The sequence below is a fragment of the Simochromis diagramma genome, unplaced genomic scaffold (assembly GCF_900408965.1).
Source record: "Simochromis diagramma unplaced genomic scaffold, fSimDia1.1 OVJJ01000208.1, whole genome shotgun sequence".
NCBI lineage: Eukaryota > Metazoa > Chordata > Actinopteri > Cichliformes > Cichlidae > Simochromis > Simochromis diagramma.
The window spans coordinates 2,997,599-3,020,959 of record NW_024386789.1 but is presented as its reverse complement, the minus strand read 5'-3'; the positions used below and the strand labels follow the sequence as shown (position 1 = coordinate 3,020,959).

The following is a 23,361-nucleotide window of genomic DNA, read 5'->3' as shown; positions in this document are numbered from 1 at the left end:
AGCTGACATGTTGCAGAATAATAGAAATGTGTCACCACGACGCCTCTGCTCCTCTTTAGCGCTGTCTTTACTCGAGCACTCAAAGGACAAAGCACGCTCTGCATCAGCAGGAGAGCTTTTATAATATGGATACCATGGAACAATACACACAGCATGCTATTTGATTCTTAAACTTATTCTTGAAACCTGCAGTACTGAACCTGGTGATCTCTGATGCTTTCACATTAGGAACTCCACTGTTGTTCGTTGTTCCCTGGGTGGTGGCGAAGATGTTGAAAGAAAACAAAGAGTAAGTGTGCAGATGTGTCCTCATGTGACAGATCATTGTGGAGAAGGGGTGGTGACATCTATCTACCTTTTTTTCTTAGGTGTTGGGCTGTCAATGAGAACATGAACTACTGGTGGATTATTCGTTTCCCGGTTCTTTTAGCTTCACTTGTAAGATGATTTCTGCAAATAGTCCCAAAAGTCTGCATTTATATTGCATGGCTCATAATACTTTGCATGATATACATCTGAATAAATAACAATACATATTATGATTTTCTGATCAACAGATAAATTTTCTGATTTTCATGAAGATCCTGAAGGTCATATTTTCCAAATTGCGAGCCAGCAACCCAACTCATTACACCGATTACAAACTTCGGCAAGTTTTCTCAGCATTTGTTTAGTGAGCTGGATCAGAGATAGACAGATCATAGTTCTGCAGTGGGACAAGTTACCTATCTGTTTTATTTGCATTTTTTTAGGCTCGCCAAGGCAACTCTTACCCTCATTCCTCTGTTTGGAATTCATGAGGTGATTTTCGTCTTTGCTACAGATGAGCAGACGACAGGCGTTCTGCGCTACATCAAAGTGTTCTTCACACTTTTTATCAGTTCCTTTCAGGTAGGCAAGAACTTGTGAGTGACCGCTGGTTTTGCAGGCACACTGATCAGATATGACGTCAAAACCAAGTGCGTGATACTTCCCCCTCTGATGATCAGGCTTCCCTAGATGCTTGAGTGGAGTTTTTTTATGGTGTGACAGGACGCTTTGTTCACCTCAGAAAGGCGCCTCCGTGTCGTGGTCCTGAGTCTTTGGCCCAGGTTTTTGAGTTTGTTTGGACTTTTGAGATGGTTATGTTTAGTTGTTATGTTTGTTGATGTTCTTTGAGTTTTAGTTATCTTCTAGTTTTGGCTACTGCTCTATTTCATGTATGTTCCCTTTTTCATGTCCAGTCTGTGTTTTGTCTCCCAGGTCTGTCATGTATTTCCATGTCTGTTTATCCCCTGTCCTAATGTCAAGCTCACATCCTTGTGAGTCTTACTGTGTATGTCACTTCCTGTTTTACTTTGACTGTTCCTCGTCTCATGTGCATTATGTTCAGTTTTGCTTCCTGTTTAATTAGTTGGATTCCAGCTGTCTTTCCACCTGTTGCCCATCCTCGCGTTATTCTGTGTATTTAAGCCCTCAGTCTCCCTTTCTTTCTTGTCATGTTGACATCGTACTTCTTCTCATGTTGTGTGTGTGACTCTCTGTTAGTTAGTTAGTTAGTTAGCCAGCCAGTCAGTCAGTCAGTCAGTCAGTAAGACAGGAGCATTAGTGGTTCAGTTAGTTTACTCCAGCTGTGCTCTGTGTTAAAGCTGAGTTTTGAGTTAAGCCTGCATTTTGAGTCCTCTCTCTGCCACACAGCATTACATGAGAAGTCAGGGAGTACACTGGTGGTGAGGGGCCAAAGCTGTGACAACGTGATCATTGTAATTCTGAACACATGTCAGAGACTTCAACGTTGTGGCTGATCAATTTATGTGTGTCACTGGGGGGAAAAAAGAAAAGAAAAGCTGCCTAGATGTGATCTAATTGATTCATTAAGCAAAGAACATCTTGCTCAAACTAAACTGGACTATTTTTATGAACTGGTGTCTCCAGGGATTTCTGGTGGCTGTGCTCTACTGCTTTGGCAATAAAGAGGTTTGTTGTTTCATTTCTTTCTCAGAAGGTGCTAATAACTATTAGCTATAAGTGATTTTGTAAATAACAGACAAAATACTTAAACTATAAGTTTAAAAGTGTATATTTTTAATGTTGAGACGTTGTTCTTAGGGCTGATGGGACAACATCACAATTAAAAAACAGGCATTATTGTTTCTGTATTCTTTTATTTTTTTACTCTAAATGTTCTGTTGCAGGATTTGCATCCTTAACAGTCTAATTTTAATGACATCACAACAAATGGGCTTTAAGTTTACGTCTAAACTGCCGGAAGCTTTATGAAAAAGAACATTAATTCTTAAATAAGTTATCATCCTCTTTGGGTGCAGGTGCAGGCAGAGCTAAAGAGGAAGGTGGGCAGGTGGAGAATGGCGACAGAGACTGTATGCTGTGGACAGTGACTAGCTGTGCTGGATCCTCGAGAAGACAATTTTTCCATTGCCACAGTGCCACAGCGCAATGGATCCTTTGTGTCAGCAAGTCGACCGGTGCCTGATTGTTCCCTGAGTCCTGGTAGTTCACGCATTTTGAGGCGTCAGCAGCCACCAACCTCTCCACAACCACATGCTTCTTTACAGCACTTTCCATCAGAGTTAGAGAAAGACAACATCCAAAGCAATGTGGATCAGGATGCGATTGGATTGGACAAGTCACAGGGAATGCAGGTGTCCTTCCTCATTCATCTTAAAGACCCTGTGGAGCTACTCCCACATGTTGTGAATACAGATTCAGACTGAATACAGCCTTGCGTTCATTGTACATTTCATTTTCGGTGAATAGTAAATGAACTGGTACTTATATAACACTTGAACAGTAAATATTACAAGCTTCATTCACCCACTCACTGACACATTCATACAGCACGTTCTAAATATCACTTGGATGGCGGCATCAGGAGCAATGTGGGGTTCGGTATTTTGCCCAAGGACACTTTGTGCACTTAAGGAGCCAGTGATTGAACTACCTACTGTTAGATAATCCACTAAACCTCCTGAGTCCCAGCTGGACACTACTTAGTGTAGTTTGAATGTTTAAAACTGTGAATATGAGGATGCACTTTGTAAAAACCGGTGACAGCGACAAGTTAAAACATGAGATATCACATGAGAAATGAGTGTTATAAGCAGGATAAGGATTACATGGATATTTGTTTTTGCTGACACTTTTAATGTGTGAATAAAGCGGCTCTACTAAAAAGTTTATACATCAGCCAAGCAAATAGATTTGTTTATGGGTTGATGTGACCTTTCTTCTTCTTTTGGTTGCTTTAGTTGTCGCCATAGCAGATCATCAGCGTTCATCTCACCCTGTCCCTACCATCCTCCTCTGTCACACCAACCTACATGTCCTCCTTCACTCCATCTATAAGCCTTGTCTGTGGTCTTCATCTTCATCTCCATCTTCAGCATCCTTTGTGCATGTCCAGACCATCTCAGCCTTGCCTCTCTAATTTTGTCTCACGTCTTTTTGAAAGTACCACCATCTTCAAATCATATATCATAGCTTTCACTCAGGTCTCATTACCATCTTGCAAATCTTCCCTTTGACTCTTTACACTTGTGACACTCATCTCCACCTGCTTTCCCCTGCCTGCACTCTCTTCATCACCTCTCTACTTCACTTCTTCATGTTTGCTTTGGATGGCTGACCCCAGGTATTTATAGTAAAATATGACCGATGAGTAAACTAAACTGTTGTGAAGTAAAGAATAGAACAGTTCGATCAAGTCAAGTCACAAGCTAGATCGCAAACTTAAAAGAAAAAGCAGTTATACACGGAAATTCGATGTAGAGTCATCTTTGCGAGATGTCCTGTGATATAGTTTGCTTTTTTCATTATTAATTTTCTTCTATAAACGTTATCACCCAGGAGTACAGGGATTGAAAACCCCAGCTTTGCTTTATGGGAAGAAGGCAAATGTGCTAAATTTGTTGCAGTAATTGTTAAAAAATTAATGCGATCGATAGATAACGAAAAGACTCAGAGAACATACAGTATATTTACTTTGGATATAGATTATTGCTGGACACAACTCTGTACCGAAAGGGGGATCACATGTGCATACTACCATGTGAAACCGAGGGAAGAAGAAGAAGAAGGAAGCAACCCGCTAGTAAGCGTCATGACGTCATGGCCGTCGTGCTGTCGTTGGCAACGGCGGAGGCTGGAGCGGGAAGCAAATAACAGCTTTGATATGTATCAAATGTTGAACGAGCTGCTGTTTACACGGTACCGGGAAAACTGGAAAACCCCGCATCTTATGATGTGAACAATAAAAGGTTATGTTTGGCTTTGAGCTCCGGAGAAGGCAGAAGGAACTTTCCCGGTTATTTAGTTAACTGCCTGCTTGCTAGCTAACTTCCAGACTGGGATATCAACAGGTGGATTTTCTGTTTGCTGCATTTATCAATGGCCTACAAAGGTAAAGTGCACTTTAAAGGTTTGAATGAAATCCATATAAAATACAACAACGAAGACCGAGAGACAGAAACCCTGATTTTAAACGAAAGTCAAACGTTATTAACTAGTTAAACCTAACTCCAGCTTTTCTAATCGTGCAGATTGGCAGCATCCCTACGTTAACATATTCAAATATGTCCGAGTTGAAGAGTGGAAGAGGTCGGCAAAAGAGGGGGATGTGTCAGCATACACGGTGACTTTGTACACACTACACTTGCCTGAATTACCCTTATGAAATCAGTAAAGACTAGTTTGTCTCCTCACACAGGTTGAGGATTAGTTTTTCTAAAGATAAATAGAATTGTAATTGTTTGAATGTTTTGTCCAACATTGCGTCTCTCAGGATAAGACACTGAAGTGTCCGGTGTTCAGGATCAGGGGCCCTGTTCCTGCCAACAGCTTCATCCTGCTTCCCAAAAACAGCAGCCAGTCCCTGGGGCTGACAGGACGCTTCTTCTACCTCCTCTTCAGGCCGACCCCCGGCAAATACTTTGTGGTCCACCTAGATGTCGCTGCAGGGGTATCATCCCTTATTTGGCTGCATGATCCATTGTGCATATCATTCATTTTTGCTCAGAGAAATCAAGACTGCTTTCCCTCTTTCTCTGTGCTGTGTTTTATAGGAGGGTCAGGTTGTCCGTATCTCCTTTTCCAACACGTTCAAAGAGTTCAAGTCCACAGCTACATGGCTTCAGTTTCCTTTCCTGTGTGGAGCTGCAAAGGATTCAGTTTATGAAAACACAGCTAAATCTGCAAGACGGGGTAAAAACTATGCACACTCACGCTGCCTGGTATACTTAAGCCATTTCCAGTAATTGCACAGATTGTATAAGAAGGATCTAAAAAGTGAAGCTAATGCAGAAATGCCTAAAATCAGCATTATTTCTAAGGGCTGACTTAGAGGAGTGTCAGTTTGGTTGTATAAAGAAGCCCCATCTCTGCTTTTGTATTGAAGTCTATGAGAAAACAACCCTACTGCTTACTTGAGCTATGCCCTCAGACGCTTTTTTAATGAGCTTGTGGACTCTTAGAAATCCTATAAAAGTATTATTTAATACAGAGTGACTGTTACTTTGTAAAAATCACACATTTTTATTTGATATAGGTTTGGTGGGTCCAGCTCCTACATCAGTGCGCTGGACGTGTCTGATGCTGGACCTGCAGCTCACGCTTTCTGACTACCTCAGCCGCTCCTACAGTCACCTGAAGAATATCAAGTTATGTGCCAACATGACAGTGAAAAACATGTTTACCAGTGACTTACTGCTAGACCCAGGTGAGGGCAAAACTTTCAAACAATGGACGTCTTACTGTACATGTATATATTTTATATGTGCAGTTAGTTGTTTAACTGCTGTTTTTCGTTTAAAATGGCCAGATCAAGTTATGAAAAAGAAAAGTTTTTCTGTGTCTCTGAACAGAAAACTGCAAAACCAGTCAATTCAACGAGCAAAGATGATGAAATACAGCTGCACACAGACACACATGTTGAAGCTTTTAAAATCTTTAACCCAGTCATTGCTTATTCATTGTTATTATCTTTTAACAGGAGTTTCCTTCAGTCAAGCTAAGTTAATGGGTCTGACCTCGTCTCAGGGAACAGGTGCCATACCCAGAGAGATGTCATTTCCTGTGCCCAAGGGAGGCTCCTGGCATGATCTGTATGATTACATCAGGTACAGCTATAGATATTCAGTTTAAAGCAAAGTCCAGAAAAAACACTTTTCTTGATACAAAAACTGAAATTTTGGTGCAAAGTGGTAAAGATTAGTCTCATAGCCACGCTGAATATTTGTAATCCATATCAACAACTTCTTTGTTTGCAAAGTCATTTAGGCTCTCAATATGTGGACATGTACTTGAATACTGTCGTAAGGGTGGATTTTTCCTTTTGTGATGATTTTAGAAATATTTACACCTATCTGCAGCCTAAATTGTTATTGATTTAATACAGATGTTATCTGCCTTTACCACTGCTACAAAGTCATTCAACTTTTCCTAACCCAACAGGTTTCCCTCTGAAGGTACAAAGTTACCGTTTGACTCCATTCAAAAAGGCAGTCCACAGTCAGAGCGTCGTAAGTAATGAAAAGGACACTCGTCACCAAATATACTGAAGAAAGAGCTCGCCTCACCTCAAAACACAATTATGCTTAAATCGGTTCTTTCTTTCTGGTGTTAAATTAAGTCTTAACTCAAAGAAAATGAAACTACTAGCTCAATATTACATGCCTGATTCATGGGATGTGGAATCTGAGGTGCTTGTGTTCATCAAGGTAATAATACCAGTAGTAATGTATTGTAGATGACTGGTTTCCATTTTCCATTGTATTCTCCAGGGTCTACTCCCAGCCTCAGCAAACCACTTCAAGATCGTGTGTCCCTCATCCACCAGATCACCAACCCAAAATTAGTAAGACTGATAACATTTAGCACATTTTTCCTTCCATGGTGAATAGTACGGTATAGATACTTTTACCTGGATAAATAAAGGAATATGTGTCTTTGAGATTAAGAATCCTTTTTTAAAGAGAGACCAGGCCAGGAGGACGGCATAAATTACAATAAATATTACATTGAACATGTGAAGAAAAGAGATACAGCTGACATTCAGTACAGGCAAACATCTGAATCATGTGCAGTAACAGGTCACTACATGAGCAACATCAAAACCAGTCACTCTGACCAAATGAACTGTTTTCTCACCCTTTAAAACAGATTTAAACTCCTGCATTGTAACCAGATGTAACCAGGCCACTTTTAAAAGCCCCTTTTTCCTCATTTCTCACTTTAGACGGTCATTAGTAAAAATACTGTGAGAGCGTTTGCTGTACTGGTTGTCATTTTTACACATATAGACACACAAATAAGAAGAAATTGGTCCAAGCAGAGAGAACTTTCAATTGGACCAGTTTTCACTCAAAGTATATAATTAGGCAGAGGCTTATGATTTTTTTTTTTTTTTTAAGCGTACATCTTTCTATATATGTTATTTTCTTCTTAGCTATCAAGAAATAACACCCCTGTGGTGGCCAGCATACCTGAGCTGGGTGTAGTCTCCACTCACCAGAATGATCTGTTGGCATCCTCCGGTTCACACAAACTCGCGTCCAGGCCGCCTTCTGAGGCTGATGATGGTGGAGTTCATGTGTATGTGCACGCTGAGGAAGGCCTGAGCAAACGTGAGGAAGAAAGTGAAGATGAGGTGATGCTTCAGTCCTCCTATTAAAATAAATGTCCAAGCTTAGGATGCCCTGTTATATAGCACATTCCATTCTTTGTACATTCTGCTGTATTTGTCCTTCAGTGCTCTTTGTACAGTTGTGTGTGAGCTTGAGAAAACCTGTCGACCTTGTTATGTTACAGTTTGTGTGCACTCCTGTTCCACGGCCTGTGGGTCTGTCACTGTCCAGAGAAGCCAAACAGCAGGTAAAAGGGTGGAGATTGAAACGAAAACAGCCGCCAGGACGTGGTTTGTTTCTAAAATCTTAGCATTTGTTTTTTTTTTCTGCTCTTTCTTTTAGAAGCTGCTCCCAGATCCGATTCTCAGGCTCAATCGAATCATCGGCTTTGGAGGAGCTACTTTTAAATGTGTATGGTTCTCTGGAATTAAACCCCTAAATAAAACGCATAACCATCAATCCTGAAAAAAATTTTAAGAACTGCACTTCATTGCACCGTAGGCCCTGTGGTCCAAATCTGGCGATGAAGTGGTGTATCCGTGCCATGCAATTATCGTCTCTATGAAGATATCCTCTAACCAGCAGAGATTCTTCATCGGCCACACCGATAAAGTAAATGAGATCTGGTGTCCTGCTCCAACTCAGCAATGTGAAACATCCAAAATAAGATACTTAAAATTCAATATTACACTTGGTGTCTTTGTAGGTGTCTGCGCTGGCTTTTAATGGTAACACAACCCTCCTGGCCTCAGCGCAAACTGGCAACAACAGTGTAGTTCGGGTGTGGAACTATCACAAAGCAAACTGTGTGGCCATGTTCAGGACTCATGCACATTCGTTATCCTGTCTTAGGTAACCGACTGCAATCACACAGAACAATAACGTGTAAGTTTGTTAAAAACCTTGTTTTGTTAAATTAGATTTTTCTTCTATTCATCTCTTCCTATTTTGAAGCTTCTCCTACGGCGGTGGCATTCTCTGTGGAGTTGGTAAAGATAAGCACAATAAAACAGTGAGTTCCATTCATTCAAATCTTATGAAAATCCATGTATGAAAAGAATTATCTCTAGATGTAGAGTCACAGAGGTCGTTAGATCAAGATGAAACAATTCCAAGAAGCTTTTAATAATATTAACCCAAACTGACCCACTTTATTTTTATCAGGCTATAAATGGCTCTTCTTGTTGGAGTCTGATTCTGCAAAGCTGTCGGGTGATTGCGTCTGTGTGTTATTTCACAGATGGTGGTGGTGTGGAACACTCTGAATGTTAGCAAAGGTGGAGAGGTGTCCATCTTGGCCAAAACGCACACAGATGTGGACATTCACACCATGAAGGTCGCCTTCTTTGACGATACAAGGTACCCTCCGTACTGCATATGTGTGTTTTACCATTTGCACTTGTGTAAATATTAAATCACATATTCTACCATACTGTATAGCATCATGTTATTAGTCTGCAACGAATGGATTGTCACTCTCAGCTGTTGGAAGCTTTGAGGACACTGCCCTCTGAAGGTTGATCAGTTTGATCTCTAGTGCTGACATCATGTGGATCTTGTGAAGCTCTTCATAAACTGCAAACAGGTGAAGGTTTATCAGATTTAAATGCAGGCATGCAAAGAGTCACACTGCAAACAGTGTTGTGGGGATTGTGAGGAAGAGACAAAGAATGAAGACTTCATTGTGGAGTGAGATATTCCACAAAGACAGTTTCAACCAAGCAGAAAGTACACCCTCTGTCAGTGCTAAGGTTTTTCATATCGACTCATCATTTATAACAATTCAACCTCAGATGAACAACAGTACACTCTGTCATTAATTATTTATTAAAAACAAATAAAAATCCAGAAGCAATGTGTGAAAAATTAAGTGTATCGCAGTGTAGTCGAGAATGGAGACAATGGGAAAATCTGCAAGTGTGCTGCTTTTAGGATGGTGTCATGCGGTCGGGGAAATATTCGTCTGTGGCGAGTGCGGAATGGCACACTGCGTTCCTGTCCAGTCAACCTGGATGAATACCAAACACTGGATTTCACAGATGTGGCCTTTGAGGAGGGAAACTCTGATGAGCAGCATCTTGATGATCGAACACTGTGAGCGAACAAATCAGCACGCGGGTTTTCTTAACTTCAGGAGAAGTGTGAAACGAATCTGACTCCACTGAACATGTTCGCTCTGTAACTTCTTCCCCATAGATACGCCAGCACTCAGAGTGGGCATATCTTTGAAATAGACTACAGCAGCGTTGTTATTAAAAACGTGAGGAGGCTGTTACCTGCACAGACGCAACATGCTGACCGCAGAGAGAAATGGACTTTTAATACAGGTGGGTTGTTCGAATTCACAGTCGTGATTCTCTTCAGGTGACGTTATCTAAACTTAACTTGTCTTCAATTTAACATTTGATAATTTACATGATTAACCCCCACCTGAAAAAATAAGTCAAACGACCATAATGTGACTGTGTTCGTCCCATCCCAGGTCCAGGCATTGCTATCAACAGCATCAGTGTGTCCTCATCATTCTGCGCCACAGGCTCTGAAGATGGCTTCCTGCGGCTCTGGCCCTTTGATTTTTCTACAGTCTTCCTGGAAGCTGGTAGGCGCAGTCATGAGATGGCCTAACATTCACCTGTAGCTAACAGTTACCAGAGGCAGTGATTTAATCTTTAGGTGATGAATATTTAGAGCTTTGATGGGTAAGATTTATTTATGCTTTTGTTTCTCAGGCCTTTCGGACTTAACTAATGTTATAGACACACATTAGATAACTGAATTAAAACATTCTCACTACTTTTATGACATTGTAGATGGATGGATGAGGTTGAGCTAAGCTTTAAGTGTACTCTCTGTTTTAGTGGTGTTTAAATTAAGAGTATGAGCAGTATTTGCCTGATATGAGAAATCTGTGAACTCCGTCTTCAGGAGTTTCGGTGTATGAGCAGATTTGAATTTGAAGCAGCCACCTCTACAGGCTCTCCATCAAGGAGTACAGCAGCTATGGCATTTTCTGCTGTTATTGTGGCTAACTGTTGGTGATCCTAGGCTGTTTAAAAATAGCTGGCTATGTACATTATTTGTATTTTTCCAGAGCACGAGGGACCTGTGAGCACGGCGCTAATCTCATTTGATAGCCTTCGTGTCCTAGCTGCCACCTCTACTGGTAACCTGGGCTTCCTTGATGTGAGCAGCCGTGGTTACAACACACTGATGAGGTCACATACAGACACTGTGCTCGGCTTCAGCGTCGACGGCATTCATCGGCATCTCACAACAGCTTCTTCTGATGGCACAGTGCGAATCTGGAATATGGATTCCCTCCACCAGGTCTAACTAAAAAAGAAAACAAATATACAGAAACTGTCCCCATTACCAGTAGCACATTTATTGATCAGATCGATGTTTCTCTTGTCTTGTGTTCAGCTGTATGATTTTGTATCTGAAGACAGCCCCTGCTCAGTAGCCTTCCATCCGGGGGAGCAGATCTTCTCCTGTGGTTTCAGCTCTGGCATGGTCAGAGTCTTTGCAATCTCCAGTGCCAAGCTGCTGGCGGATCATAAGTACGTTTTAACTACCCCGGAGTCGGCACCGGTGGCAGTGAAGAAGCTTTTTCCATTTATATGTATTTATTTTTACACAGGCAGCACAGAGGTGAAGTGGTGGGTCTTGCCTTTTCTCCAGACGGCGAGTTCATGTACAGCGCCGACTCACAGGGGTCTCTGGCACTTTATAACTCCTCTGAGGAAGAGCACAGTGTCATCAAAGTTGTGTGTATGTATACAAACAACCACTTCAAGTTATTCTTAGTACACCATATGTTACCCATAAGTAGAACTTTTCTGCAGACACAGCATCAAATGGGAATAACTCACTGTGCCATAACATGTACTGTTTAATTTTAAAAGCCTATAAGATAACACGTAAACCAGACTTTTAGTTTGGTTATTAGTTTTAGAAAAAGTGTAGGTAAACTGGACTCTTATGTCTATCTACCCTCTGCTGCAGGCTGCTGCAGAGCCACATGTTGGATTCTTCTGCCCACAAAGCTTAAAAGCTGTTATTCTTTTCTTTTCCTTTGGATTAGTTTTTTTCTCCAACGTTTGTTTTATTACAACAAAAGTGCTGATTTTCATTCATTGCACTTCTACTAGGAACAACTGTGTTATGTAGATAATGTTTTTTATTTGCTTGAACATGGTCAATTACTTACACTATTTTAAATTACAAATATAAGCTGGCTTGACACTCTATACCTTTTCGGTTAGGTAATGTGGTGGCTCGAGGCACTGAGCGCGCTCCAGACGCGCTCACAGTAAGCAGCGACAGTCGCTGCCTGGCTTTTGTCGGTCCCTCAGAGTACACTGTCACCGTTGCTGACGCACGGACTCTTGATGAGGTCAACTCTCACACCGTACAATCTGCACTTTTCACTTTGAGCATTAGAGTCTGGGTTCTTCTGTCTTACCCTGTCCACACTGACACATAACTTCTTCTGTAGCTGCTACATGTAGATGTGAGTATTTTGGATGTAGAGAGTCCCCGTCTGGATTCTGCCCTGAAGGTCTGCTTCCCTCCGGCCTCCACCAAACACTTGTTGGTTGCCACATCTGGTAACAAGATCCTCTGGGTTTGCACCAAGACAGGCCGCCTCCTCCGAGAGGTAACTGTTCACAACAGCTTTGTTGTAAAATCCATGAATTACTTGTTGAGTGGTTCCAAGACTGAGTATTTGCTTAAGACAGAAACATGGGAGATGCCTGGGGTTGGTTTTCTCTTTAGAGATATATGGTGCTACAAGACAAGAAGCTTAGAAGTTTGTAAAAATGTCATAATATAGTAACTAAGATATTATTGTATCGTTTTATGAACACAGTTTGTATCTCTTTGTTTCTGAGTGTTGTTTTTCGGTTTTTCTGACAGCTGTCTAAAGTGCATAAACACTACTGCTCGTCCCTGGCTGTGAGTGACGATGGTCGTTTCCTGCTGACAGCCGGACACAACGCTGTGAAAGTGTGGGATTATAACATGCAGCTTGATATTAACTCACAGGTAGTCAACAAAAGAGTAACTTAGACTCTTTAGAACAAATACTATCAACTAAAGTACTTGGTAAAACTTTACAATACAGCTCATGACAAAGGGTGTAATTTTAATATGATTATATATAATAATGATGAATACAATTACATGGAATTTAAATGTATTTTATTTTAAATTACATTATAATTTTTACCTAAAAAGTGCTTAAAGGTAGACACGCCAGAATAAGACGATAACAAGCCAGGTTTTTATAGAAAGCAAGAAAATAATTATAATGTAGGTGCATTTTACATTGTATACACACCATACTTTTGTGTGTGTCACATCAAGGAGTGGATTACTTGTGCCTTTATTTCACCAATATAAATGTGATAAGGACTGTTCTCACTTAGAAATGGAAAGAAAGAAAGAAAAAAAAAATAGCATCAACATTTGCATCACCATGTGACCTTATAGTGATGGAGCCAAGTCTGACTTATTTATTTTCTTTCACAATCACTGTTCAAATGTAAATTTCAAAAGTAAAACACCTTGAAATTAGGAAAGTTTAAACCCCGCCATCATATGGCCCGCGCCCTGAAAAGTACACTGTTGTACTTGTAAAACTGTAAAATGTTTTGTTTTTTCAAAATTATCAAGAAATTATGTAGTGCTTAAAGTTGCTTACAGCATAATTTGTTTGGCCTTTTTTGAGATTACTTACAGTAATTTCGTTTTTCTTGTGTGTGTGTGTGTGTGTGTGTGTGTGTGTGTGTGTGTGTGTGTGTGTGTGTGTGTGTGTGTGTGTGTGTGTGTAAAACCCTGACTTGTTATTCCCTTATTCTCGTGTATCTATCTTTAAGTGTATGCTGGTACTTTCAAACTAAGGTACATTGATTTACCATTTGATAAAAAGGAAATAATCCCTTAGACATGGACTGTATTATAAAGTATTACTAAATGTTTGATAAAGTCGTGCTTGCTGCCTTATTTTACAAGTATGGGTGACATAATCATACATGTTGAAAAAGTCTAAAGAAGGCTTATTATGTCAGTGTTTTAATGGATTCTAAAAGATTTTATTGTAATGGATCATATTATTTCATACAATTGTCTGATTGTAGTTATAGTTTTGCAAGTATTGAGTGGTTACAGGTCACATTGCACTAATTTTGATGAGGATTGTAGAAATTATGTCAGCTGTAGAGAACAGACAGTAGTTTTGGGCTGATGTTTTAGGAGTTAATGTCGTGAAGTTAAATGTGTTTATTTCTACCAGATGTTCATAGGCCACAGTCATCCTATTCGGCAGCTTGGCTTCACCCCTGACCAACTGGGAGTGATCTCAGTTGGGGATGCCATTTTTCTTTGGGACTTCCTGGCAAATCCTGTAAACTCTACAGCTCACAGTTGGTAATAATCACTCTCGAGTCTTCTTAACAAATGTTTATAACCTATATTGGTTCATATTTATTTGTCTCTGTCTTCACTCACAGCTCACCTTTCAAAATAAGCTACGCTTCAGCTCCGAAACCAGGTGACATATTTAGTTTGCTCCAGTTCAGTCTTGCTTTAATGATGCAAAATGCATCTCATTCTTTTGCTTTTACCAATTTGAAATAAATAGTTGGTCTTGCAATTTTATATAACAACTTAACAGACACTGAAGTTGATGATATACAATTGTCCAATGGTATGCCTCGAAAGACAGCGCCGCTCCCCTCCTCACCACCACCACGACTGGACATCAGCAGCATCGACCGGGTTGGCCACCGAGGTAAATTTGTTTTTTGTTCGTCTGCTTCCGCTTGTAGTTCCTGTCTGTGGTGGACTGTATGATTAGCTGATCAATCTGGGACTTTGTGCACAGTCTTATACTGATGGTTTGCTCTGAGAAACTGATAATCAATCTGCTTGTAGATTTTAAGTTGTTAGAGTTATTGCCATTGATAATTTTTGTCATATAATCTGTAAATTTAATACAGTCAAGTTCGCTTTTAAAGCAACAGTTTTTTTTCTGTCTCACTCAGATTTGGGATCCTTGTTTTCTTGTGACACCCCAGCAAAGACAATCCCAACTGCATCAGCACCAGAGACTGGTTCAGGTCTTTCCTCTGATCCCAGACCTGCTGTCTCCTTCCTCAAAGTGACAGATCTGATCAACGGTTCTCCTCTAAATAGCAGTTATATGGACACTTGTAAATGTAATGTTTTGGGGGGTTTTGGTATTATAATGCTGTTGTTTAGCTTTCTCATTTTTTTGTTTGTTTTGTTTTTTAAATTGGTGCCATTTTGCCTTTCAGCTGAGTTGAAACAAAAGAAGCCAGTACGTCCAGACTGTTACAAGCACTTTATCCCACGTTTCAAGACATCATCACTTGATCAGGTAAACAGACACTGCAGCCACAATATGCTTCTTTAGATTTGCTGTCCTGTCTTATTTTCTTCTGTCTTCTAGTCTGTTGTAGCTCCAGAAGCACAAGAAGAAGGCATAAGGCTCAAAGCAGTGATTGGCTACAATGGCAATGGGCGTGGCAACATGGTGTGGAGCCCCGACCAAGGTTAAGATGATATTCTGAAAGAAAAACATAAAAGTAAAACTGAAAATATTGTGTGAAATCAGAGTTATGGTATGAACTTAAGCTTGATCAAACAAATAAAAGTAACCTAAAGCATACTGGCTACTACTATTGAAACTTAAGTAAAAATCCAACTTTGAAATCAAATGCACGAAACACTTTTCTACTCATACCAGCTTTTAAAACGAGCCACTGAGTATAGCTTAAACCCAGCAGTTATTTTCCATTGCAGGTTTATTTGCATACTCTTGCGGATGTGTGGTGGTCGTGGAGGATCTTCATACAGGAAGTCAGAGACACTTGCAGGGCCACAGAGAAGAGATCTCGTGCCTTGCGGTTACAAATGATGCACAGGTAATTTTTTTTAGTTCCAAACTCAGTACTCAAACTCTACAGGTATGTTATCTGAAATATTATCTGACACGAAATGACTGGTGGAGCATCAGGTGTGGTCTGCTATGATCAAGGTACAAAATAACCACATTTTTTAGTTGTGTGCTGAAACCAAACACTCCTGGTCATTATGAAAAGGCTTCGCTAATAAAATCAAAGAGAAACGAGAGGGAAAGTGACCACAGCCAAATAGTGATTGATAATTATATTTAATTAAAAATGAATGCACATATAGGGAACTAGAGTTGTATTATATGAAAAGTTTCTAGAAGATTACACTTCTTTGCTTTGTATCCAAGAAGGCAACTGTTGTTTGGCCTGACAAAAGCCAGAGGAACCTGGGAACCCTGTCATTGAGTCGACCATGAACTCCTCTATTTATCAAAGTATTCTAGGGTCAAATGTGGGGACAGCAGCTACAGCCTGGCTGAAATGATCCCAAGCACAGCAGCAAATCTACGACAGAATGACTGAAAAAGAAAGCAATCAGAGCGTCACAATAGCACAGTCAAAGTCCAGACCTCAACCTGACCTCAAGCAGGACCGTTTGGAGAGCTGTGCACAAACAAATGCCCACAAACCTCAATCAACTGAAGCAATGTTGTAAAGTAAAGTAGGTCAAAATTCCTCCACAACAATGTGACAGTCATTTTTTGTTGTTTTTTTCCGAGAGTGTAATGCTTTCATCACAGAGAGCTACAGTATATGATGTAACTGTCAGCAATATGAATCAACTGTGTATTGTGTTGTTTGTGTCTTTATTTCATTCTCAGACTATAGCATCAGCTGGTGGCACTAACTCCAGCAGGAGCCTTATCTCCATTTGGGACGTCCAGAGTGGAACGTGTCGTCGCAGTGTCTCCTACCACAGCGGCGCCGTCCAGTGTCTTGCGTTTTCCAGGGATGATTGTTTCTTTCTCTCTGTTGGTCAGTGTCGTATCCGATTGCAGTTGAACTTTTCTTTTCTTTGTGTTTGTTCCGTATTATACTTGATAAAGTAGCTGACAGCAATCGTCTCATCTGCTGCAAATCGTATAACTGCTACTGGCTTGTGATTCTTCACCGTTACACAGGAGACTTCTCTGACCCGGAAGTGGCTCTGTGGAGCAGTAGGAACTTCCAGATGCTGTCAAGTGTAAGGGTGTCAGGACCAGTCCACGATGCTGCTTTCAGCCCGTCAGCAGCCAGTCAAATGGCCTGCGTGGGCACTGATGGGGTATACTTCTGCTTTATCCACACACAGGGCCAGGATGCAGACCTCAAGGTTAACGACCACAAAAAATCCACAAACACACACAATAAGATTTTCTTACCTGATCAGGAGCTTTGGGCCACATAATGTAGCCATCATTGAAATGTAAAAGAAATGCATTTAGTTTTGAAGTGGGTGAAGATTTTACTTTACTTACATGAAGATTGACTTTTTCTTTACCCATATAGGTCCAGAGGGTGAAAACACCAGCAGAGGTGGGTGATGTGGAGCTGACGGCTCTCTGCTACCACATGGATGACTTCCTGTTCACCGGCACAAACCGAGGACATGTTTGCACCTGGGATGTTAGAACGCAGCGCTGCTTAATGACCTGGGAAGCCGACGAAGGAGAAATTGGTACAAATAGGCAAAATCCTCCATGTGTTCATGATAGCGTGACATTTCACCACACAGGAAAAAAACACAACAGCATGACTAGTGCAGCTTAGATAGAGATATCTTGCTACAGGAAACTGAATTGATGTGTTTTCTTGGTGTAGGTGTGCTGCTGTGTCGAGGGAACCGCCTCCTCACAGGCAGCAACACCCGCTGGCTGCGACTGTGGGAGGTAGAAGCGGTTCAGAGCTTGAAGGCTGAGGAAAAGGGCAGAGGTGTGGAAGACAGGTCTGTTGCTCAATTTTGAATGATCCCTCCTGTCTCATTATATCATCTCATTAATACAAATATACAATCCTCAGTCAGTTTACTAACGAGAATACAGGGCAAAAGGTAAATAATGTTTAACTGTTTTACTGCTTTCATCCATTGCACTGTCTGGGTGTATGTTGCAGGAGCAATAACATAATCATAGCATAGATTTACAGGCAATTCTGTATTTTTATATTTTTATATTACTGACTTGTAAATAATGGGTAGAAGAGCATAAGTCTGTGCCTGTGGTCGACTTGAGCTCTAGAAAAGAAGAGAAATGGTCATCTTTGATTCCTAAAGATCTTTCATCTCTCATCCCAGAGGTCTCTTTAATTCTAGAAGAGGGGGAAAGCGTTAGAAAGAAAAGATGTTTGTCAAGTGTGTGCAAAACAACCAAGTAAAAGGTAAAAAGTTCACAGGTTATGGACAGATTTTGCCGGTTTTCCTCTGATTCAATATTGTAAGTCAAGAGAAGAATTCTGAAGGTGTGAGCATGGTAAAATAACTCATGTGGAAATGTGCAAGTAAGAGAAACTTGTAAATTAACCATGTTTAAAATTTAGTGTTCTTCAAGTTGCCTGACATTCGAGTTGTTTTGCACATACTTGCCATTCTCTCAGCCAGTTTGTTGTCATCACTGGATAGGATAGAGTCTTGAAATATTTTCCACATTTGCAGAACATTTCATGACTACTTCTCCTTCACTGTGGGCCAACTCATTCCCCCCTTTTCACTTTAGGTCTGTTTCCTGTCCTTTGTCTTCATAAAAATAAGTTATCTGGGCAGTTGTCTTAAAATGTGCTTAATGAAATGGTTGTCATTGGCTGTCTGTCTCTAACAGTGAGCAGTGTTATTTGTGTTATGAATAAGAACAAAAAATGAGAAACAGTATTTATGCAGATTTCTTTTTCACTTCTTGGTTCACTTATAAGCTGACCTCCTTGTCTGCATAATGCTCTGTCGTGTTTTTTGAAACATCAAGAACCAGGTAAAGAATAAAACAGAGACCTGTCTCTACTTTAATGGTGGATCAGTGCTTATGAGCACCTCTGTCTGTGCTTCAGTGGGACAGCAGTGGTGTTGGCGCAAGAGATAATGCTGGATGGGGCAACAGTGAGTGCATCGTTCGATAACACAATGGACATGGGGATTGTTGGAACCACGGCAGGAACCCTCTGGTACATCAACTGGTCAGATAACAGCAACATCCGACTGGTCAGCGGCCACAAAACTAAGGTACCAGTGTGACATTTAGGAATCATTAGCTCGTGACACAGAAATAATAATGTTCTTGTGGGCTGATTGCATGTTATACCTTAAATGTGTATTAATGAATGTGACTGTTAAAATATACAACTGCACATAGCATCATTATAAAAACTGATTTGTTATAGAGCTGATGTGTCCTGTGTTGTTTACAGAAGGCTCTCTGTAATGTCGACTTGACACTCTTTTCCTTTTTCATTTAGAAAATGTTTCTTTATATTTGTATAGCTGCAGGTATAATCAATCCAACCAGCTGATTTTACCCCTCACAGATCCAGTCCATGTATGATAAGAATCGAAAGTGCTTCAAGCTCAGATGTTGAAGACTATTAATCATTTCCTCTTCATTTCAAATAAATTAGCCCACCATCATCTCATTTATACTCAGCAGAAAACCTTTCTGCCTCTCCTGCTAATAGATAGAGTCCATAATCCTGTTTGAACAGGGAAAAATAATAAAGAAATAACAGACCTTAACAAAAGTAACACTTAAATGATTATAAAGCATTAGAGACTTGGAGATTCTGGTAGTTCTAAGACAAAAGCATAAAAATGACTCCCTGGAGTTCAGAGGAACAGAAAATATTAAATTATTAAGGGTTTAATGATTAGTTAATTGGCTTCTTTATGAAATTCAAAGGCTGCCTGTCATTAAGTAAGTGCAATCTGTCCACAGCACAAAGAGTAGACTGTGAAAAGCCTGACATTATCAGATCAGTTTTTATTAAATGCTTCTTTTTTTGCTATGATTCTTTGACATTGCTTTTGGTTATTCATGTTCAGTTTACATATTGATTTGTCTGTTTATCTGACCTCCCACAGCTGTTCTCTTGTTTATTTTTTTGGTCTTTCTATAAGCCTTTTTTCTCTCTTAAGAGAGATTCACAGCAGGCATTAATCACAATAATAATCTGCGCCTGATACAACAGAATGGGCTGTTGTGAAAAAATATGCAGAACCTGTAGCAAGAAAATGCCAGAAATGTCTTAATAAGATCTCTGAGGATGCTCTGTTTGCTTGTTGAATGTTATCTTCAGGCTAGAGAAAACACTTGCGTCTCTGTGTGTTCTCTGCTCTCCAGGTGAATGACGTAGCGTTTAGCTTTGACGAGAGCCACTTTGCCACCTGCAGCGAGGACGGCAGCGTGAGGGTGTGGTCAACCTCGAGCTATGAGCTGGTGGTGCAGTTCCAGGTGCTCAACCAGGTGAGTGAGTACACTCAAAGGGGATTTTGCCACAAGAATTATGTTGGATACTTTCTACACCAACTGAAAGCATCAAAGCAAAACTGTAATGAACACATTGGCATCGATGCTAATCTCAGTAATATCACAGAATTATTGAAGCTGAAAATTAATAAGCAGCTCATGCATTTGTTTCATGTCTTCATCAGGCTTGTGACTGTGTGTGCTGGAGCCCTTTTTCCAGTGCAGACAGCGCGTACGTGGCTGGGGGATACAGTGACGGGACTGTAAGGATCTTTCGGCTCGCCTCAACAGAGATGGAGATGAAGCTGCATCCCCATCACGTGGCTATCGCTGCCATCCAGTACTCAGCTAATGGTGAGAGAGGAGAGCAGAATGTAGTGTATTTACATTTTATCTGCTTTGCAGGAATAGGAGTGTGATAATATAGTTCAGCTACGTCACTTTGTTCAGTGAAAATACTCACAGGACGGACTTGCTCTTGAATCTCAAGGCTCATTTGTGCATTACTGTTCTGGAAGTAAAATTTAATGTTTCATCCAGTTGTAGCTTTGGAACTTTTTTTTTTGTCCCCCACTGTACAGGTCATGTGATCCTTTCAGCTGGGAAGAATGGTCTGGTAGCCGTCAGCAGCCCGGTAAATGGAGCAACTATTCGAGTCATAAAGGACCACAAAGGAGCGATGATCACTACAATCCAGTGTGTGATTGAACAGGTCAGCTCTCTGAAGTCAGAACAACAGAAACCGTGGCAGATGTTGGAAACCAACCACAAGAGATTAAGAAATATATATGAAAATGATATATAAACAACCTGCAGCTGAGGTCGTTTCGATAGAACCAGTCACAGAATCAAAACAGTGTTCTGAATCATTCCTTTTTGGATATTTTCATCCTTAAGTTTAAAGTTCTGCAGAGACTCACATGTTGCTCGTAGACCCCACAGCACACGTTCTCACACCTGCGCGACACTGATGTAGGTACAACGGCAGGACACATAACCCACACACTTGCTTTAATTACCTGCACTGTTGACACCTAACTGGGCCTAACTGGACATCACATAGACTGTGCTAAAGCGAAGTCTGATTCATTTGGGCATGTGCATTGTCACTCCTCTGGGTAATGTCTGCAAATCCCACTGCATGTGTGAAAATGAAGCTGAAGATGTAAATGTGAACTGGTAATAAACTCTATGGTCAGTATTAATCAGTGAGAGAAACACTAAAATTCCTCAGTGAACCCTGCTTCTTATACACAGAAATATATTAGCTAGAGTTAATGATCCTGTGTGAAACTATTTAAAAGCAAGACGTCTAACTTTAGTGATACTTAAAACCATTTTTCTTTCATCAGTACCTTTCTGACACTGTTTTATCTTCTCGACCCCAGTGTAAAAATTTTGGGCTGGAAGGAAATGACCTGTGGTTGGCCACGAGCGCTGACAGGCGCGTCAGTGTGTGGGCTGCCGACTGGATGAAGGACAAGTGTAATCTGCTAGACTGGCTGTCATTTCCTGCTCCCGCCCATTTCACGGTACAATCGGTATTTTAAGTAACAGTGCATAGTAACGAGTTGAAATGTCACTTCAGTGGCTTTTTGTTTTGTTTGGGGGTTTTTGGTTTTTTTGGGGGGATGTCAAGTTTCTGATGCAGCTAATATATGAAGTAAATTTTTGATAAGTGCATAAATAGAAACTGCTGCTACAGCTGGACTGGCATAAACAGGGTCACACAGAACTATATAGAACTCTATATTGGCTTGCAGTGTCTGCAAAAACATTCCAACAGCATAGCGAGAGCCCTTCAACTCCAATGTAGGATTGAAGGGCTGTATTTCTTTTGCTCATCCTCATTTTATGCTTGAGCATAAATCCTACCAGCACAGGACTGAAGTACATTTAGACTTTAAATACGCACAGAGTTTTAGTGAGTAATGCACTGTAAACAAAAGATTGTGTTGCTCTGTACAGTGAAAGGGAAAAAATATTAGTTGTAACCTGTTTAAAAAAAAAAAAAACTGCCCTCCTACAGTAACTTGTCAGATGACACAATGATGAGCTAATAATATGCTGATGATACGAGGATGTATCTGTATGTTAAAACCAAGAAGCAGGATTCTTCTGCCCCTCCACCTCCTCTTAATGAGTACATTAAACAAAGGTAATGTACATTCAGAGCGCTTTCCAGAGGTGACTGTAAAATATGCCTCAAGAAAACAAGTTTTTTGCAGTCGAGCTTCTAATTCGGTAACCAGAGAAATGTTGGGTATGTGCTTTGCGTTACATGTGTTTCTGTCTTTAATTCTGCTCACATGGCTCTGTTTTGTTGACGAATTTAATATGCTATCAACTAGCCAACGACTGCAGATGAAAATGAGTCTGTGTGGCTACATCAGGCATATTTATATGATGAGTTTAAGTTCTCTTGTTAATTAATAAACATTTTCCATTTTAAAGAAACAGGGTTTTTTTTACCCGTCTCCATCTAATATTTTTTGTTCCTTCCATATGTTGTAGGGTGACAGCCTGCCCCCCAGCATGGCTTCCTTCTGCCCAGCAGACCACAGCCTGGTGGTTTACACCGGCTACGGAGTAGAGAAAGAGCTGTCTTTTTATAGCCTCACTAAAAAACAGGTATCACTGTACATTTTCTCTTTGCTTCACTGCATTAGTGCTTCGAATTATTCTTTTTTTTTTTTTTTTTTATTCTTATTTTTTTATGAACGTATACTAGCAAATTTTGCACACAGACAGTGTGTGAAGCCTGTTTTTATTCCTATTTGCAGATAATCAAGAAGATTTCCTTCCCCCACTGGGCCACATGCATTAGCCTGTCTTCTAAGAGTCATCTTGTAGCTGTGGGATCACATGGTAAATGCTGAGGTTTTTTTCTTTTTCATTTGTTTGCTTATATTTTAAATGTGTCACATGGTTCCAGTAAAAACATTAAAGCTGCATTGGTTGGCTTCTGGCCAGTGATGAATTATTCGCTGTGTGTCTCGTGTCTTATCAGAGCGAGTGCTGAAGCTGATCAAGTCAACAAGTGGCAGGTTTCAGGACTTCTTGCAGCACAGCGACTCACTGCAGACGTGCCAGTTCTCTCCCTCTGGGACACTTCTTTTCTCTGTGGCTTATAATGAGATCCTGCTGTGGGAAGTGCGAGGCCTCTGACCTGATCTGTGCAGGCTCCTTATTTTTCACCTAGGTTTTATTTTTTTATGTAACCCTACTGTTTCTTAGATCGTTCAATCAGTTGAATATTTTTGGTGGAACTGGTGTTGTTTGTGGAAGACTTGTTGAAAGATTTGTCACATAAGTTTATCGACTGAATCGTTTTTTATATGTATGTTTTTGAAATATAATGTTTTTTAAATTCAA

At 40.5% G+C, this 23,361-nt stretch overlaps 2 protein-coding genes across 4 annotated transcripts in view; both read left to right on the top strand.

Annotated features, from left to right (window-relative positions):
- Positions 1 to 4,212, top strand: part of LOC120728487 (glucagon receptor-like) — an 11,075-nt gene extending 6,863 nt beyond the window's left edge. Inside the window, exons 9-14 of the mRNA XM_040023432.1 lie at positions 229 to 289; positions 369 to 438; positions 558 to 649; positions 753 to 891; positions 1,915 to 1,956; positions 2,307 to 4,212. Of these exons, the coding sequence (XP_039879366.1) occupies positions 229 to 289; positions 369 to 438; positions 558 to 649; positions 753 to 891; positions 1,915 to 1,956; positions 2,307 to 2,378 (476 nt within the window). The 3' untranslated portion in view covers positions 2,379 to 4,212. The remainder of the gene's footprint in view (positions 1 to 228; positions 290 to 368; positions 439 to 557; positions 650 to 752; positions 892 to 1,914; positions 1,957 to 2,306) is intronic.
- Positions 4,132 to 23,361, top strand: wdr90 (WD repeat domain 90). Of its 3 annotated transcripts, none has more exons than XM_040023388.1 (43): positions 4,132 to 4,399; positions 4,539 to 4,630; positions 4,781 to 4,957; positions 5,061 to 5,199; positions 5,543 to 5,713; positions 5,987 to 6,113; positions 6,448 to 6,515; positions 6,777 to 6,850; positions 7,442 to 7,642; positions 7,804 to 7,866; positions 7,962 to 8,030; positions 8,121 to 8,231; positions 8,326 to 8,471; positions 8,574 to 8,631; positions 8,860 to 8,978; positions 9,552 to 9,713; positions 9,816 to 9,946; positions 10,102 to 10,218; positions 10,711 to 10,946; positions 11,043 to 11,179; positions 11,260 to 11,390; positions 11,885 to 12,015; positions 12,118 to 12,279; positions 12,540 to 12,668; positions 13,918 to 14,051; positions 14,135 to 14,175; positions 14,299 to 14,415; positions 14,669 to 14,803; positions 14,942 to 15,024; positions 15,097 to 15,199; positions 15,450 to 15,571; positions 16,384 to 16,537; positions 16,684 to 16,874; positions 17,051 to 17,219; positions 17,363 to 17,486; positions 18,578 to 18,749; positions 19,861 to 19,983; positions 20,172 to 20,340; positions 20,568 to 20,698; positions 21,375 to 21,518; positions 22,501 to 22,617; positions 22,770 to 22,854; positions 22,997 to 23,361. In XM_040023388.1, exons 1-43 carry the CDS (start codon positions 4,387 to 4,389, stop codon positions 23,152 to 23,154), a joined length of 5,436 nt encoding a protein of 1,811 aa, XP_039879322.1. In that variant the 5' UTR covers positions 4,132 to 4,386; the 3' UTR covers positions 23,155 to 23,361. The 3 variants fall into 3 exon arrangements, with proteins under 3 accessions (XP_039879322.1, XP_039879321.1, XP_039879320.1); XM_040023387.1 differs by having other exon boundaries at positions 4,133 to 4,399; positions 14,669 to 14,836; XM_040023386.1 differs by having other exon boundaries at positions 4,133 to 4,399; positions 14,669 to 14,842.

Coding starts and splice junctions, on each gene's coding strand:
- wdr90 (XM_040023386.1), top strand. Junction 12,016..12,117: donor ACGCACGGACTCTTGATGAG/GTCAACTCTCAC, acceptor CTTCTTCTGTAG/CTGCTACATGTAGATGTGAG. Junction 20,341..20,567: donor CATCCAGTACTCAGCTAATG/GTGAGAGAGGAG, acceptor CCCACTGTACAG/GTCATGTGATCCTTTCAGCT.